The sequence below is a fragment of the Amphiura filiformis genome, chromosome 12 (genome assembly GCF_039555335.1).
Source record: "Amphiura filiformis chromosome 12, Afil_fr2py, whole genome shotgun sequence".
Taxonomy (NCBI): domain Eukaryota; kingdom Metazoa; phylum Echinodermata; class Ophiuroidea; order Amphilepidida; family Amphiuridae; genus Amphiura; species Amphiura filiformis.
Window position 1 is genome coordinate 67,133,534 of NC_092639.1, and position 20,119 is coordinate 67,153,652.

Consider the following 20,119-nt stretch of genomic DNA (forward strand, 5'->3'; position numbering starts at 1 on the left):
TTATATTTAGAGGACTGGTTCTTTTAGTTTTACCAAATTAAATTTGATAACATTTACACAATCGTTGCGATTTCACATGCTGATGAATACATGATTACTATGAACCGTGCCTATGCTAACCATGGAGTGCCTTACACGATTGGCAAAGCGCGGGTAGCGACCACTGACCATACCTATACAATACTAGGTGTGCCTTAGACGATTGGTAAAGCGTGGGTAGTGACCATTGACCATGGCTATACAATACTAGGTGTACCTTACACGATTACATAATAATGTCGTCCTCTAGAGTTTTACTAACACAAAGGTACGGCTTATAGTTATCCGAGTTCGTCAATATGAGAAACCAACAACGATATGAACAAGGCGATCAATGTATAAAGATATCTTACAAAGCATAATAACAATCACATCCTTGTATTTCCAGTTAGTTTTAAATGGGTATTGTTTGAGTGAATTTTTCACTTGCAAGCAGGCGTAATAAACACAAGACCACCTCGAAACACTTGCACTACTCGATGGTTTAGAGCTCACAAAATGTTCATGTATGGGCCCATTAATGTCGCTATCAGCTTACGCCTTATCTACGTCCGTATGGTGCACTATCCTCAATATGAATTAATTAGATACAGAAATGCAACAGGTAACATAACATTCTTATTCTTTGGCATTCATAGTAGCTCTATTACATTAAAGATAAAGTTTGAGCATATAAATACTCATATTTTACATTTCGCTTCTAGTTCAAACTGTGTCCAAACATATAGGTCACTACAAATGAATGTGAAACGGTGCTATTTTTACACAATCAGGTCATTAATATAATTATGTGAATATGTGACATGATCAAGGGGAATGAGTCACATGTCGGCCCTGGTCGAAAATGAGTTTTACACATGTTTCTAAAGAGGATATTTAGAGCTTTCAGAAACTGAAAACCCCATTCTTTGTGAAGAATCAATTTATCAATCGCTGAAAACAATATAAAACAATAGAATTTTAATGCTTTCTTTGCCAATATCTCAAAATCAATATTAGCGACATCCGACTCATTTCCCTTGATCGTGTCACATATTTGCAAATATATGTCATCAAATACTTGTTTACTGTCTCATCAAATTTTTTAAACTTTTTAATTCAGTGTCTTAATTTCTGTATATTCAGGGATTTTTAACCACTGACAATATCTATACAATATTTCACAATAGTGACAATTGACGGTCCCTATCATATCCACGGAGTGCATTATGTGATTCGCCAAGGGCGGGTAGTGACCATTGACCGTCCCTAACCAACTCATGAACTGCATTACGCGATTCGCCTAGCGCGGGCAGTGACCATTGACCTCTCTACACAAACCCATTAAGTGCATTAAGTGATTTGCCAAGCGCGGGTAGCGACCATTGACCTCCATATATAACCCATTAAGTGCAATACGTGATTCGCCAAACGCGGGTAGTGACCATTGATCGTCTCTATACAACCCATTAAGAGCATAACGCGATTCGCCAAACGCGGGTTGTGAATATTGCCCGTCCCTATACAACCCATAAAGTGCTTTATGCGATTTACCAATCCCGGGTAATGAACATTGCCCCTCCTTATATACAACCCAAGTAAGTGCATTACGCGATTCGCCAAACGCGGGTAGTGACTATTGCCCGTCCTTATATACAACCCATAAATTGCCTTACGCGGGTAGGAAAAACGATTTGCAGTAGTTGTGTGTTGAAAGAAACACTAAAATGTCGCCCTCTTGAGTGTGTATTACAAAGGCACGGTTTTTGGTTATCCAGGGTCGTCAATATGAGAAAACCACATCAATATGAACAAAGCAATCAATGTGTAAAAATATATCATAGAAAAAATAATAATTGTGTCCCTGCTCGTACATTTTGCCCTGCCCGAATCACCCCCCCCACGCACACACACACTTTTTTTTTTATTACAAAACACAATAACTCAAAACTTGGACTTTTGTGAGGTAATTTCTCTTCTATTATACCGGGTGATCCAAAAATGTTATATGTAGATTTTTACATTTGTTAAGTTAATGTTAACAAGTATTAATTTCCTTTTCATGACAGAATCTATGTGCTATTTACTAGTACCTCTATGAATGTCAACTTTACAAATTGCGTACTTAGCTCGCATTCCTTTGCCAGCTGTTTTAGGCCTACGTGACATAATGTAACACGAGGTTCATTGCCATCGCACATTTGGCGGGGCATTTGAGTAGGCCCATCCATAGCCTGGCAGGCAGACGCACTAATTTTATTTTGATGAACTGACAGCCAAAGTTTCATTTCGAGAGTTAAATTTGGATGTGGAATATTTATATGTCAATATGTTTCTTTTATGGAATAAGTTTAAACGTGAAAAATATTAGGGAAAAATAAAGGATAATAAAGACAACATGTGAAAACAAAGGTATTTTTGCGTCCAACTTTCGTCAAGCGATATTTTGGATTTTGATCAGTCTTGATGTCGTCTTGCGCTCATAAGTTAAGTCGCTTTTAAAATACGTAGTTCAAGCTTAGCAGAAACCCGCACAGAAAACGATGCTAGATAATATCTGAAAAAATGACAACGTGTTGTTGTACTCTCACTAAATGCTGTTTATTTTTTTACGTAACATTTTATTGGGGACCCTCGTTAATATGAAAATGATGCTTTTATTTTTGAAAGTATCATGTGCCGAAATTCTAGGTTCCATTTCATCCCAAAACCACATTGATAAAGACTCCTACATAATTATATGTACACCCACACATATATACATTCTCAGAATATGACAATAAAGACTCCTTAACCCTAGAAGTATTTTATAACTTATACTTGAACAATATATCTAATTAGAACAAAATGAGCGAACTTTAAAGTTGATTTTCTCAAAAATATTATTTTGATATTATGAGTTATTGCTCAATGTTCATTGGAATAGGGTCTCGCTTGGAAAAGCTAAGAAACACATATGACTCAACGTGATCAAAAGGAGATGGATGTCGGCAAGTAACAGTTTGAGTTTGATATGGAGGCCAAAATTTGCGCAATGGGTGTAAAGTTACTTTTGCCTTTATTTGAAAAAAAAAAGAAAAGTTGCTTCGATATTTTCTCTTAAATTTCTCTTACTTTTGTCTCATCCCCTCACTTTACTTGACAGTGGGTTACAAGAACGGCAGTCTCATCTCCTCAGTTGACTCGGAAGGGTGTTATAAGATCGGCAGCCCCTTTTTAATTTACTTGAAAATGACAAGACCGGCAGACTCAACCCCTTACTTTACTTAAAGGAGTACGATAAGTTCGGCAGCCTAATCCCCCTACTTAACTTGTAAGTGTGTGACAAGATTGGCAGCCTCATCTCCTTAATCTACTTGAAAGTTTGTGACAAGATCTGTAACCTCATCCCATCATCCCGGACTTGCGAGCTTGAGTCCCTGGTTGATAGGAGGGAGAACCATTGTTGCATGTTTGCCGAAGGGATTGCCAACTCATCGCGTACCAATGATATTCTGCCCCTACCAGACGGACGAGTCATGCTCGCAATCTCCACATTGCGCATCACTTCTCCCAGCTGCGTTTCAGAACATCCCGCTTCAAAACCAGCCCCATCCCCTATTTTGTTGATGTATAAAACAAGTAGCGCACCTTTTACCCGGACTTTTTCCTGCATGCACGCACATTAGCTTTTATAACAATGTGCAATAATAGTGTGAATTTATCGTATTTACTTGTATTTACAACGTATTAGACATTATGTGAGATTCATTTGTTGGTGATCTTGCAATCGGGACTAACTCCCCCAATACCTGCTTCATTTGGGTTGCACTCAATCAACCACGATAACGTGTTTGTCGCTTACGAAATATCTAGCTAGATCGAATACGTTGTTATACGTTGTTTATTCTCAAAAAAAGTTGCCATATCTCCCCGTGGTCACCAATCGTCAATTTTTGCCGATCCGACAATGCTCAAAATAGCCAAGAGGAAGACTTTGCTTTGGTAAATGGCTTGTCATACATCTTGGTTGCTATCATCTGCAGACAAAAAGTTTCGTAAGAATTCTTCAGCTGAAAGTCTTTTAATCATACAGACACTGGCAATATATAGTTATATAACCTGTTATGGAAAGCTATGACTTATAGTTAGTGAACCCTTATCTGGGTTTCCGCGAAGAAATACTATTCAAAACTAAAATCTTGCTTCTTGGTTTATACATGATATTCAAAACCATGAACATCTAAGTAAAAATACTTTTAAATAATGAAGGAGGCGGCCTATATGCTTCAACCTAGCAGGGCGTAAGACAATGCAAGACACAAATTAATATATGCGAGGATCGGAAATAAACGATGCAAGCCCGAGAAATTATTATTTAAATGACGTGCTTGGGGCTCTAACAAACTGACATATGACAATTTTGAGAGAGAAAAAATCAGGACTCAGCGGGGATTGAACCCCGGTCGCTGGATTACCGGTCCAGAGTCTTACCACTGTACTACATGAGTTCACAGTCGGTACTCGGGCAATCTCAACTTAAGTCCCCATGATAACTCTCTCATTGTGTCTCAGCAGCCAATTACGATATTAAATAATGAAGAAGGATGCGGCCTTTATGTTTCACCCTAGCAGGGCGTAGGACAATGCGAGACACAAATTAATATATGCGATGATCGGAAATAAACGATGTAAGCCCGAGAAATTATGATTTAAATGACGTGTTGGGTACTTTTCCAATCATTTCTGTATTTTTGTAAGGTCTCGTGGCTTTGTAAAGAGCCGTTCATTCTTTGGTTTGAAATTTTTTTTCTGTGTCTTTTATTGAACCTGGAAGTTTTTTAAAGTGCCGTTACTGTTGTGGTTAAAAATCTGAGTTAAGGGGAGGCGATCTTTTGTGCGTAATTATAGAGGGCCAGGGGATTCACTCTATCATTATAAAAAATTATTTGAAGAAATCAAAGAGCCCTAGGAATAAAAACTGTAGTGTAATTCACGCCAGACACAATTTCTTTTTATGACAAAAATTAATTTTTGTAATTGATCAAAAACCAAACGTTTTATACCAATTTTAAATTTAGCCTGAATCCGTAAATATGGCACCTTTCGCCCTTTTTTAGTTCAAGTCTGTTTTTACCATTATGCAGCGAACCATTGTTGAAACTATTTCACATACATGTTCAAAACACTCTACAGGGTGTCGCAATAAAAAATAGGCCCTGTGGATAGGGGGACATACCTTAAAATATCAGCAGTAAAATTAAAACTTTCTTGCAGATTCAAAATCCATGAAGTGTTTTCTATAGATTGGTGCATAAATTATCAAAATCCGTTCACTCGTCACTGAGATAATTTTGAAACTACAAATAGACTCATTTTGCACCTTTCCAATGGGACAATACACATTAACAATAATGTGCTGCATTGTAGTGGAAGAAATGGAAGAAATTATGGAAGTTAATGGTTGACTAAGTATTGTTTGTCAAAGCTACCAAAAAGATCGATTTTCATTATCTTTAATATATTATTGAAAAATAACACCTTGATGTGTTGTGAAACTTCATACTTTGAACCCTTGCTTGATTTATTGTTGTTAATGATTTATGTACGTTTTACAAAAGTGATGTTGTTTTATCCCTCTTTACAACATAACTCGAGAACCACAGGACCTACGAAAGTCTATCTGTAATATCAATGCAATTTTTTCCAAAGCTCACTGCCATTTGCAATATGATGTGAACTACCAAATCGCAATAGTTTGAAATACCAGTGTTGCTAGGTAGGAGATAATTGATCAGCAACTATGCCTCGTTTCTGTTATTAATGTTGTTTATCAGCATCAATACTATCACCTGGACATTTCATTTTGAGGGAACCCATTTTTCTTGAATCACATATTTCAGCCACTTCAATATAAAGTTCAGCCCTACTTTTGGTTGACAAATGTATAAAGAACGACATTTTCATAAATCTTTTTGTGGGACCTGAGAGCACATCAGACATATCAAATTGCATTTCGAAAACGAGGAATGTCCTTCTGATATCAAATAGTTTTTTAATTTGCGATATAATGCCATTTTATGGCAAATGATTTTTAAATTTACCAGTCCTTGAGGTAAATTGTATAAATTTAATGATATGTACGACGAAAAGGCGTCTATCATCTGAAATTTTTTATCTTTCATAATAAAGATTTTTTCCCTAATTACAAAACTGAAAAAAATGGGTCTTTTGGGGGGAAAATTGATATCTTCAATATGAAAGGTTAAAATTTTCAATTGAAGGTCGGCTTTTCATCCAGCTACATACACTAAGTACATACCATCAGATTTATGAAGTTAACTTCGAGCATGGTTAAATATCAAAAATACAAAAAATATCAAATTTTAATAATTTGCCATAAAATGTGTGTTATATCGCGAATTTAAAAAAAAATAAAAACATTGATATCAGAAGGACATTCCTCGTATTCAGAATGCAATTCGATATGTCTGATGTGCTCGCAGGTCCCACAAAATATACTGTGCAAATGTTGCTATCCGAGCCCTTAACCCAAAAAGAAACGTGTGAAAAACATTATTTGGGAGATTGATTGATTGATTTCGAGCTCCATTTCAGCAACACTTGGCATTTCCTTTTATTTCTTTTATAATAAACTACACATTACTGTTAATGTGTATTACCCCATTGGAATGGTCCAAAAATATGTCTATTTGTACAAACTTAATTATCTCAGTGATGTGTGAACGGATTTGGATAATTTTTGCACCACTGTTAAGCAGACACTTCCTGGGTTTTGATTCTTTAAGAAAATGTTTATTTTACTGCAGATATTTTAAGTTATGCACCACTTTCCATAGGGCCTATTTTTATTGAGACACCCTGTAGAGAAAGAATGAGCCCATATACTGTTGAAATATCTTTTGTTGATTTCGAATGATAATGTCGTGAGTCGTAAATTTTAAGGTCAAATTCCTAAAACCAAAACAAAACATTGCGACGCAGATATTTCGCGACTTACGCAATTTCATCATCATATCTGTGTCTTTATTATTTGTTTGAAACCTTTTGCAAACGTTCGTGCTATTTATGCATAAAACGGCCAATCTTTACAAAACGCGTCATTTTTTAGTAAACAAAAGGCCGTGGCCCAGCGGTAAAGCGCTAGACGCGTAATCAAAGGAAGTTCGAGTCGCTGGTTCGAGTCCCATCGAAGACAGTGGGAACCTTTTTTTCTTCAAAATTCATTATCGCATTCCGAAATGAGTAACTTGTCGTATCGTATCCTTAACTGCTTAATACTACTAGTGATATCTTCGAATTTAAAAGCTGAAGAATTCCTTCACTAATATAACGAGGATTCAGTTCTATTACCGGGTTAGTTTGTAGAAGCAAAATAAATAGCAGTACTACTTCATCAATTCCATACCCTCTATAAGCTGTATACCTTACTCGAGTCAGTAATTTATCACTAAATGTAATGATACGTATACGGTAATGGTATATAAAAGTGTACATTTTCAGAAAGGAAATGATGCACGGAATCCAACTAGCATGACAGATTCCGGCAGTGTTTGAGAATGAATAGTGTTTGAGAAAATTTCAATATTTGATGTTACTTTACTTACTCGATGAAGGTATACGGACTAAGTCGGGTAAGGTGGTGTAGGTCAATTTTTGTAGCTAAAATGAGCGTAGGGGATGGTCAAAATATTAGCATTGCTTTTTGAAGAACAAAGCACCCACCCCTGAGACAAGAGTAACAACAAAACAGCTAAAAAACAAAACAAAAATACATGGAACCTAATTAACATATAAAATCCTCAAAAAAGTTTGGAAACTTTCCAAAACTGCTATATAACAGAATTATTTGAAATCTAATTCCATATTGTTTCATATCAATACAAACATTGTACTTTCCTGTCAAAAATGACACCAAATTTGTGACAATAACTTATTCCATGGTTGAGTAACTGTATTTGAAAGACAAGGAGGTCTCAAACAAAATGTGCCAAATCTGTCATTGTCTGTGCCATTTGCATCAGTAAACATGAGTAAGGAATATCACACTGTTTCACTTTAAAACAAAATCAGTAGTAGAGAACCCATATGCGCTCACAATAGCATGGCATCTTCTTCTCATGCTTCTTATCAACCTGGCCACATGCTCCAGAGGTATGGCATTCCACTCTTCAAGCAAGATCTGTCTTAAACCAGCCAAGGTGGTTTGATCTGTCACTCTAGTGCGCACAGCCCGACCAAGTTGGTCCCAGAGATGTTCTTTAGGATTTAAGTCCGGGTTATTGGCTGACCACTCCATGTGTTGAATTCCTTCTTCTTACATGACAGGAAGTTATTTACAAGCCATGTGTGGTCGAGCGTTATCAATCATCCTGTAGAACAGCATTCAGGCCAAGGTTTTGCAGAAATGATACACTGCAAACAATATTTCATTCTTTCTTTTATTCATGCATTAACCCACTCATTCATTTATTCAAATCAATGAGATGAGCGCAGATAATGGTCAGTTTGGCACATTTTCTTTAAGACCTCTCTGTCTTTAAAAAAAGTTACTCAACTGTGGAATAAGTTATCGTCACAAATGAGGTGTCATTGTTGACAGGAAAGGACAATGTTTTCACTGATATGAAACAATATGGAGATAGATTTCAAAAATGTCTGATATCAGTTCGGGGGCACTGCTAATTCAAAGACGTCTCTGATATCAAATACTCTTGAAGCGTCATGTCACCTTACAGTATCATATTTCAGAGAAGTCTCATAAATCACATACTCCCTAGTTTCAAAACCCAGTCGCAAACGATATAAGTAAGTTTGATGAACGTGCCAGCGCAGTGGGAATAATTATTTTGTGTATAGGCCTTATCAGGGTTGTAGCTAGCCCAAGTTGAGCATGTTGAGTGCCTGCTAATTTTACTATCCAATTCATGAATTGGATAGTAAAATTGGGATTTTTTTTACCTCAAAACATTGCAATCTAAGTGTGTTCTGGGACTATTTGTCAGAATTTGCACAGATAGATATAATTTTTGCACAGGTAGATATTTGCTAAACATAGGAAAGCTTATTGTAATACACTCAGCTTCGTTCCGATGTGCTGCATCGAGTGCCGAGCTGTCAACAAAGCTCGACGTATGTCACATCACAGACCCCCGTATGTGAAATCACTGACCCGTCTTTGAAATCAGAGACGTCCGGTTATTACGAGTGCCCCCGAACTGATATACAGCCGTTTTTTAAAGTTTCCAAACTTTTTTTAGGAGTTTATTTACCAACTTTATACAAGGTGGTCCAAAAAAGTTTTTCAAACCTACTTTTCGCACACTTCAATATACAGTAAGCCAAAAAAATAAGGTACCAGTTGTGTTCACCCCTGTATATCCAAAATAAAGACTAATATGTCACCTGTACTCTTTAGCTCTGAAGACCTCATTTGTTGAAATTGGTTAAGAATTAAAGAAACGGTGATCTAAAACCTAAGGAAGAAAGAAAATCAAAAGTTGCACTTTCGTGTTCTAATCAATGAAAGCACGACGCTAGTTTTAACGTGCTAATCAATGGAAGCACGGCGCTAGTTTTCTTTTGTGGTGCAAAATGGTGGAAAAAGTTTTAAAATGGTGCCAGAGTTAGTGCAAAGAATCAAAACCCAAACACATACAATTGACCTTTTCGGTAAGTCCCATAAGCCTTTGCGAGTACACATGAGAACTCGTTATTTTACGTCACGCCGACTTGCAATGCGCAGTAACGATGTTCGTTAAACGATGTTTAAGAGCGGCGTGACGCAAAATGACGAGTTCTGAGGTGTACTCGCAAAGGCTTATGGGATTTACCGAAAAGGTCAATTGGATGTACTCGAGAAAAAGTGAAAAAATGTGATGCTTATCAAGCTTTGCGTAAAAACAGTGTTTTTAAAAGTATCCATATTAATGCTACCTTTTCAGATGTTATTTTGATCCTGTTAACATCTTCGTCAACATCTCCTGGTTGGTCTTCACGCCTTGTTTAATTTCCTCCAATTGAAGAGCTAATTCTGCACCAAGAGCACCCACTATTCTTGCTTCGCTCTGTTTCAATCCTTCATCTAATGACTGTTTTAAACTGTCCGAGAGATCACCAAGTGCATTTACTATCATTGCGGTCGTAACACTACATCGCCGTATCTGTGAGAGATTTACACAAAAACGTGGTCAGTATGAATGGTGATCTATATACTTTAGAAAGCACCCGTATTGGTATTATTATTATTATTATTATTAGTAGTAGTAGTAGTAGTATTATTATTATTATTATTATATTATTATTATTATTATTATTATATATTATTATTATTATTATTATTATTATTATTATTATTATTATTATTATTATTATTATTATTATTATTATTATAATTATTATTATTATTATTATTATTATCATCATCATCATTATTGGTCATTTCTTTTATGATTATGGCTCTTTGATTAGTACAAAAGAGGTCCAGATCTGTTTAAAATTAACAGTATTTTGTGCACTCCCAGTTTTACAAGGTCAATAGCATAGAAGGTCAAAATCCAAAACTAGACTAAGCTGTGGTCTAACCCACGAACACAGCCGTGTTGTTACCCCTAATGACCTTTGACCACAAAATATATGAAAACGGCCAAAGACATTGGCTAATGTCAATGCATGGGTGCATGTGGCACCACTTTGCTATGTTACTTGTGGCAGAAGGGGCATTTTGAAGGTTTTTCGTCTCAGACCGGAAGTGACCCCTTAATGACATTTGACCCCAAATAAAAAATACCACATATGAATTGGGTACCCATAATTCATGTGTGAACATACCGTTACTGTCCTATGTTTTTCTTAGCAAATAAAAAAAAATTGAAGGTTTTTCGTTTTATACCGGAAGTGACCCCTTAATGACCTTTGACCCCAAATCTGTGAGGACCCCATAGACACTGGGTAATAACAATGCATGTATGCAAGTGGTGTTACTGTCCTACGTAATTTGTGGGAGAAGAAGCATTTAAAAGGTATTTCGTTTTGTACCGGAAGTGGCCCCTTAATGACCTTTGACACTTAATAAAAAATACCACATATACACAGGGTAACTACAATGTATGTGTGAACATACCGTTACTGTCCTATGTTTTTCTTAGCAAATAAAAAAATTTTGAAGGTTTTTCGTTTTATACCGGAAGTGACCCCTTAATGACCTTTGACCCCAAATCTGTGAGGACCCCATAGACACTGGGTAATAACAATGCATGTGTGCAAGTGCTGTCACTGTCCTACGTAATTTGTCGGAGAAGAAGCATTTTAAAGGTATTTCGTTTTATACCGGAAGTGGCCCCTTAATGACCTTTGACCCTAAATAAAAAATACCACATATACACAGGGTAACTACAATTTATGTGTGAACATACCGTTACTGTCCTATGTTTTTCTTAGCAAATAAAAATTTTTGAAGATTTTTCGTTTTATACCGGAAGTGACCCTTTAATGACCTTTGACCCCAAATCTGTGAGGACACCATAGACACGGGATAATAACAATTCATGTGTGCAAGTGGTGTCACCGTCCTATGTAATCTGTGAGAGAAGAAGCATTTTGAGTTGAAATCACGTTTTTGACCCCTATGACCCCTGCGTGACCTTTGACCCCACGAGTTTCATATGACATGTAGGGGCATGGTCAATGATGGTTATGACCAAGTTAGGTCAAAATCGGTGTAAGCATGTAAGTGCTAGAGAAAATGAAGTGGTCGGCAGAAAGAAGAAGAAAGAAGAAAGAAAGAAGAAAGAACCTGTAAGAAAAAAGACACAGCCGTGACTAACGTCACGGCTGTGTAACAACTCAAATTTATTTTGTAATAAGGATTTAGAACTGTATGGTTTAACCGATCTATGATTAACAGTTTTGTGATTTTGAGCACATAAGGTCAAAGGCTATTTTTTTACTTCCACGGGGATACAAAAATGTATGTACTCGTATTTTGTTTTGTCGTAGAAATTCAAATAGTTTGACTTCCTAAGCTGTGTTTATTACCGAGGATTCACAGTAAAACGTGTTAGATCACTGCCGGCAAATATACAGGCAATGTTTTTGGGCTGTCTTACCTTGCTCAGGCAAGATTGGATTTTATCAGCTTTCAAAGTTGGCTGGTGAACCTGTAAAGAGCTGACGAGAGTCTTAATTGCATCGAAACATGTATCAAGCTGCTTGTCTGACATGCGCATGTTGTCCTTCACTTTCATATGGGATAGACTGTTTCTGATGTCCAGGACCTTAAAATATGAAAAGTACATTAGGCTCAACTAAAAAATGTATTGTCAGAGCTAGCATTCTTATACAGCGTCATTATTATACAAGCAAAAACACATGTTGTTACAATTTGTGTTGGATTACCCTTTTCCATTGTATAGAAACAAAACGAAACATCCAATACGCAGCCATTGATAAACACTCGTATATATACCCTTACATTCAGAACTGGATAGATGCGGCTTCGTGTAGCGTTCATATTCCGCACCTTCAACGTCATGTAAGATTTTCTTTTCTATTTATTCGATAATTTCCGAAAACATATTTGAACGTATGAGAAAATTGCAAAAATTAAGAACAACACACAGATATCTTGCTTTTTGATTTACACAAACTGAAATAAAAATGTACCTGCTGCATGTTGGCATAACAGGCTGGATCTCCGTTGTGATAATCTGCGAAACCCATCATGAGTTTCAGTATGCCTCCAATGTCAAAGTCACCAAACGTTGTACAATTCTGACCAGGTGGTATAATGAACACGAAACCCTTGGCCACTTCTACAGGATCTTTATGGAATAACGCTGCATTCACATTTCTCCACTGGACACCTTTTCCATGTGGATAAAACGTGGATTGTACAGCATTAGCCCAGTCAATGCAAGGTTTGCACGCTCCAGACTTTGGTGTTGGTTTCTTATTTGGTAGGCATTGCGCTGTCCCAAGACAGGGTTGCATTTGTTGCTGCTGAATCTGGTGCCATCTTTCTACACTTGCTTCAACAGTGGGAAGACTTATGAAGCACAGAGCTTGAATAGCTTCACACGCCTTGACATAGTTTTCACTAACAGGGGCACCTGAAAGAGTCACATCAGAGGAATATTAAACGACATTAACGTACCACTATCTTATTTTACTGGAATGCTCCACTTGAAAACATAATACCAAATCGAAATCTAGATCAATATTACAGGATCACGTTGGTGTGAAGGAAGCGAGACATTTTCACTACTGCCAAGGTACTCGTGGTATTGCTACCAAAAAAAAAGCAAATTAAACACGCCTACATTGAAGTAATTAGTATATATTGTGAAAACAGAATACATTCATGTTCTTACTTGATGCAGCTGCTTCCTTTGTCATCATGTAATCTATGTAGACGTCGAGAGATCTGTTTCCTTCCTGTGTTACATTTAATGTACCCAGAATACTGTCGGTTGTCTCGAGGGTGTCTAGTAAATTGAAATTGCAGCTTGCATTGCCACATCCTACCTGCAAATCTGCAGCTTGTATGATCTGTGTAAAGAAAGAAGACAATAAACTCAAAAATCTATATATGATATTAAATTACCTAAAAAAAATCTATAATGAGGGGTAGTTCATTGGTAGATCACCAGCGCGGTCATCTTCGCAGTATAATTTCACCCTTCTTAAGATGAGCACTCCTTGTGTAGTTCTCTCTCGGAAGATCACAAAATTTGAAGAAAAAAAAAACTTGTTGCAGCCTAACTTACAAACAAACAAAATCAGCTTGTACTTAAAGCCTATAAATAACAGGGCTTAAGCTACACTGAGCAAGTGCCACACCGTTGCAACGGTCCACCCTGGGTAATGTAAGGCAGCAGGCAGGACTAGTGTATAGCTATGAAAAGTGTCGTTGAGGAATAGTCATTGGTAAACAACACTGTTACTATCGAAGCCTATTTTACCTAACTATTAAAGACGTGGGTAGAAAAAACAGCGAGGTTGTGCTGAATTCTTGTTGTTGATATAATATGTTTTATCCAATTAACAATATAAAGTACTCACACTTACTTTACACTTTTTAATAGATAAGAGGCAATTTTGCAAGGAAATCAACGCCACTAAATCAGTTACAAGTAGTTTAGTTTATTACCTTTATTGCGCATAAGACACCCAAATACGATGCGAGGTGCAAAAGGGAAAGCATGAACATGCACTGCCCACTATAAAGTGGGGTCCCTTTAAGTTTATTAATCCATTAAAGTAAGAGACATCTTTCTTCCATGATCGAATGTTGGTTTAACGCGTACGTTTTTATGTACTATACTTACTTCTGTTGCCGAAGACATTCCCCAAGAAAGTTCTCTTTTCTTATCAGTAACGTTTTTCAACGATATCGTTAGGTCTTTGCATTTTGCAGACGGGTAACACTTGGTTGGTTTATCGCAGCATAATACTTTCTTTCCAGATGTTTTGATATTGTCTTCCACCATCTATGAAACAATTAAAAACAAACACTACTAAATTAAAATTTCACGATTTTCTTTAAATTTGGCCTTTCTCTTGTTGTAGTACTGGCCATTTTATTAGTAATGGTAAAGTTTATATATAGATATATAAGAAATAGAATGCGACCTTGACCTTCCAACTAAATGTGCCTGACATTGTTTTCTCCTCCATTTTGAGTTGAGAAATATGGATTTTTCATTATTTTGAACAATTTTTGAACCACAAAAAAATGTCATGATTAAAATAGCTGTAACTTTGAAAGTAAACGGGATATGAACTTCATATTTGCTGTGAGTATTACATGTCACATGACTCCTCATCAACCAGTTGAAGCACACTATCTTGATGCAATAGTCGGGATAATTTTTGGTGATTTAGATGGTGTGGCCATGCAAGCGACCGACATTTTCTGAGATTTTAACAAGAAATTATATAGACATAATGGAATTTAATACAAACTATGGATATTCATTATGGCAAAAGAATCTTGGTCCGTGTATTTGTTTTCAGATAGAAAGCGTTGTTGTTTCGTTGCTATGGTATTTCAATGGCTCACCTTAGCATCATCTCTTTTCACTGCATACACTGCGACACTAACGACTGTAGCCTTTGGCATGTACAGATCCTTCTCAATAAATGGCAAAATCTGTACTTCAAGTGAACACCGACCTAAAAAGCACCACCAGCAAAAATGCGTTCTCCGAATTTTGATGGACTTGTTGGACAAGTATGTGTCTGGATCATTTCTCGCTGCGGCTCCGTCAAATTCTTTCTCCCAGGCCTCAGTGTCTCCTGTATGTAAAATATACCAAATAGCTGCAGATATTTGTTTTCAGATCCCAGAGTGCACTATTACATGGGAATTCCTGGTGATGGTAATCTCCTGCATACGGTGCGTGTCAAATTCACTTGAGAAAACGCTACCTTTTGGCATGTTTGGGATAGTCAAATATTAACATTTTTACTGTTATGTTTCCATTTGTTCCTGATCTGATGAAGAACATGTTAGAATATCATGCTGATACCATATCGTCGAGTGTATCACACAGAGACGAATGCTGATTGTTGACCGTTTTTTGTACAATTTAATGGCTGAAATATTTCAAATAGTGAGCATTTAAATTTACCAAATTAATTAATTTAATTAATTAAGTTACATTAAGTAATTTGACGTATGTTGAAAATCCCAATTTAGTTGGTTTACATACAGTTTGTCCACTCTGAAGTACAAAGTGAAAACGCGCGCGTATACAGCGCGTTAACAGTGCGTAGTGCTGCGTCTCTGCTGCAGATATGCGTGCCTTCAAAGTCGGCACAATGTGTGCATCCGCGTCGGTACTTTGTACTTTAGAGTAGACTGACTGTAGTGACGTATTTATCATCCGTAAGTATTTGGTTATTGCAATACACTTTCGCATACTTGGTTTGATGTGTATTACATAGTGACGGATGTTAACCTTGTTTACGAATGTTACGAAACCGGGAAGTAAAATTTGATTGATATGTATTATATAGTGACGGAATTTAACGCAACGGTATCGGTATCGTGATTCTTATTAGAGACTTTGCGGAATGAGGTTACTTTAACTGGAACGGCAACTTCAGAAATATCGATTGGATTTCTTGCTCAAATTTACTCCAACGCGAACGTATGGTTGGTTACTGCAACACTGAACAGCGTCTTGTCGCTTAAACTCGGGACATGTGTATCAATGTGCGTTCAAAAGAAGGGCATGTGTAAGAGCTTGTAACCGACTACATCCAAATGTCTCTATTTTGTTTAGCCAAGTGGTTATTAGTCCCACTTCAAGACAAAAGACTCTACCTTAAGAGCTTCGTTTGAGTAAACATGAATGAACTCGCGATACCACTCAACATGGATTATGTCGGGACCCAGCGTTAATCTCCTTATCATATTATTTTGAAACTAGCTATACGTTTCAATTAATATTCTTACGATAGATATAGGCCTATATATATAATATTATTTAATAAAGGCTCGTCAGCTTTGTCAATTTCATAGTACGCAAAGCCTAATGAAATACATATTCTTTATTTCTTTCCCCTCCTTCTGAATCTCTCTCCCCCTTCCCCTCCTGTTTCCCCTTCCCTACCTTCTCCTTATTTTCCCTCCTTCTCTCCTCTATCTGTACTCGCTCTCTCAAACTTGCACTCCTGTTTCCCCCTCCCCAGTGATTTTGTCAGGGTTTTTTCTGTTAGGAGGGCGTGGGCCGATTCTCAAAGGGAAACGTTTTTACAAAAATGGGCTTAAAATGGCAGAAAAAGGCCTAAAAGCGTAAGATATCACGGCGGCCAGCATCCAAAAGGGGAGGGTCAAGAAGGAAGACAAGATGTCCCAAGGGTGAGCCCCCCCCTGGTTACCAGCAAAGCACCTCCCTGTCCACTTCCAATGCCCTCCCTCTCCTCCTCCCTACCCCCTCTCTTACCAGGCACAACCTATGACATGTTATATATAAAAATGTTATGCACCTGCTTTACTCTTCCAGAAGTATCGTATACTGCTGGCTCCGGTAAAACCAGACCATTTTACGGGAACTTAATCCCCTTGGCGTTGAAGTCAAGCTAAAAACTTGGTGTACGCCATGAGCACACACAAAGGTATATATCAAGCGTGACGTTTGGAACAAAAATTATTTTGATCTAATTCAATCAATAATTTTCAGCAACATGTAGCATGTTTTTTACCCAAACCAAATTAGATTTCCAATAATTGGTCTATTAACTGGATAATACATAAGTGGTAATTATGTAGTCTATGAGGAAATAGGCAAACTATTGTTCTAAATTATGACGTATTTCATCATAATTTACGGCACACTATAGATTCTCGCATTAACTTTAACTTCAAGCGGCTTTAATGGCAGAGTGGTTTTGAATACATAATCCTCTATAATCCTCTAGACGTTAAAGTTTGTGGTTTTTAACTTCATTTCGCAAGGTCTCTATTCTTACACACTGACGTATAAATATTGCAATCATTATTCTCCCATTAAATTGAATGTGTTTCATCAATCCTGACCTATTATAAATCGGCATGTCCGTCAAACGCATTTGTCTCGGAAAATTATTTTCTGGCTGATCTCAACACCCTTCACTTTGTAATACACCCAACGACATTGCTGCTTTTTTAACGTCAAAATAACCTACTACCTTCCCTGGCTTAGCATAGAGCGAAATCAAAGGTAAGGGAGAGGGCGAAGTCCATTATGTTTACCTTTCTTTTGCAAAAAATGCTTGAAGTGACACTGATTTGAATTATTTTAAAGGCAATGAAATAATTTTGTCCTAGCTTTGTGGGGATCAGCCTGTTTGTCCGAATGTTTATTAATTCGATTAGTAGTAATAGTAGTAGTAGTACTTTGCTGCCTTTGCTTTCTGTATTTTTGAATTGTTTGGTTTTCTTTTCTCTTGCGCCTTGAATCCCAAGGCAATGGCGCACATATATAAATACTTGTTGGCATGTCAGGTTATACATACCATAGCTCTCCACTTTGGTCCATATTTGAAGGTTCTGTTGCGTCAAGTCTATTCCCGAATGTCTGACAGTCAGCGTAACTGGTCTTCGTAGCTCTATTCTATCTGGTTCCAATCTGACAATTGGTCCCACGATAAATCTATCGCCGAGAGGTGGGTGACTCTCTCTAGTTGCCATGACAGATACAGATATCAACTCGTCTTTGTCCAAGGCATCTGTAGGTACCTCGAGGCGAACACCAACATCTGGAAGCTCAAGCACATCGCCTCTGGGAGTAACCATTTTGGAAACCTGGTATCTGCAGGAAGCGACGAGATCATCACCTACGAGCTCACCTCGAACCGTTTCGATGACCTCAAGTATTCGCGGGTAGTGTTGCCTCAAGAGAGATTGGAATATTTGGATCCAATTTGGTGTCTGCAGCTCTAGCAATTGGCTTATCAGTAGATCAAGCGCAGCAGCTCGGCCTTTTGTTTGTTCCATAGCAGAGATCTCCTCCACACGTTCGATAGGTAGCAACGCCTCGGCAAATCTTGAGGGAGAAATACTTCCACGTAGATGCTCGTATGTTTTTCGCAATACTGCTCGCCAAAGCAAAACAATGTCTGGTAAATCTGAAATAGCAAGTTTTAGAACAATGTATAGTTAATTTCAAATTCTTACTGTTTTAGTGTGTTTATTCATTTGTCACCGATTTGATGATCACAATAAAATATCCAAACCATCTGTCGCTCTCTGTCGTCTATTTCATTTTTATAGAGGTATTCCCAAACAATGCATGTGTTGAGCCTGATTTGATCAATGTTTGATGAAATCAGAAGTGTTCAATGTCGTCCCAATACAACTAGACTCTTCCAATGTCTACTTAATTAATCTCTTTACAATTAATTCAAATTTATATTAGTTTTAGAAAGTTTACTTCGAGGACTATTAAATATTTAAAAAATCAAAAATATCAAATTTTAATAATTTGTCACAAAATTTGTATTATATCTGAATTTATAGCACCATCATGCATCTCATCTTTGCTTGTTGGAGGACAATGTTCATCTTTTTTCACTTATTCTGTGCTATGATATAATATTGTATTTTATAATGTATCTATAATGTCATTGTACTATTTATCTCAATTATGTTATAATATTGTATTTTATAATGTTTCTATAATGTTATTGTACTTTTTATCTCGATGTATTTTTTAAAACTTTATGCTAGCACATTGTATATCTTCCTGTGCTTTTTTATTTTGATGTACAGCGCATCGAAACTTCAGTCTTATGCGCTTTATAAATGATATTTATGTTATGTTATGTTATATCGCGAATTTCAAACAATTAAAATTATTTGATATCAGAAGGACATCCCTCGTATTCAAAATACAAAAAATACTGTCGAAACGTTCATACCAGAGTCCATAATCGGTCTCTATCTTAATCACTAATCCCCAATTCGGTTAAGGAATCGGATATTAACGTTAGCACAGTATTTTTTGTGGGGACTCAACGACGATCAATTGAAAATTTTGACCTTTCATATTGAAAATGTACACCAAAAAATTCTTTTTGGGATGAAAATCCATAATTATATTCAATACGAATTGATCATTGGCTTTTCATCCCAGCTACGACTTAAAGTGTACGTATCATTAGATTTATAAAGTTTACTTTGAGGACTGTTAAATATCAAAAATATCAATTTTTAATCATTTGCCATGTGTATTAAATAGCGAATTTCAATTATTTGATATCAAAAGGACATTCTTCGTATTCAGAATGCAATCCGATGTGTCTGATGTACTCTCATGTCCCACAAAAAAATACTGTCCAAACGTCCCAGAAATATATAAATAGTAATATTTTGTTACCTTTGTCGATGCATGTATCAATTACCGGCTTAATAAACTGGCCTCAAAAAGAACATTTTCACAAGGTCATATCTTAAAATCCTCTCCATAAAAATTAACAAAAATTGCACACAGCATTACTTCAATACTCTACTCTAAACACATGTCAGTAACCAAGCAGTTATCCAACTGGCACAACAGCAAAATGCACTGACATGGAACACCTTTCTGGACCAAAATTTACATCCCAACAGATT

At 36.8% G+C, this 20,119-nt stretch overlaps 1 protein-coding gene across 1 annotated transcript; it reads right to left on the bottom strand.

Moving 5' to 3' along the window:
• Positions 1 to 2,008: 2,008 nt before the first annotated feature.
• LOC140165473 (uncharacterized) lies at positions 2,009 to 18,627 on the bottom strand. Its single transcript, XM_072188764.1, has 8 exons — positions 18,022 to 18,627; positions 15,080 to 15,315; positions 14,346 to 14,507; positions 13,389 to 13,566; positions 12,682 to 13,127; positions 12,126 to 12,293; positions 9,955 to 10,181; positions 2,009 to 4,037 (listed from the first exon to the last, which is right to left on the bottom strand). Exons 1-7 carry the CDS (start codon positions 18,500 to 18,502, stop codon positions 9,966 to 9,968), a joined length of 1,887 nt encoding a protein of 628 aa, XP_072044865.1. The 5' UTR covers positions 18,503 to 18,627; the 3' UTR covers positions 2,009 to 4,037; positions 9,955 to 9,965.
• Between the last annotated feature and the right edge of the window lie 1,492 nt (positions 18,628 to 20,119).

Excerpts from the sequence above, each read along its gene's own strand:
- LOC140165473 (XM_072188764.1), bottom strand. The coding sequence starts at position 18,502 with ATGGAACAAACAAAAGGCCGAGCTGCTGCGCTTGATCTACTGATAAGC. Across the intron at positions 15,316-18,021 it reads GACCAAAGTGGAGAGCTATG|GAGACACTGAGGCCTGGGAG; the intron begins GTATGTATAACC and ends TTTTACATACAG. Across the intron at positions 13,567-14,345 it reads GAATGTCTTCGGCAACAGAA|ATCATACAAGCTGCAGATTT; the intron begins GTAAGTATAGTA and ends TTCTTTACACAG.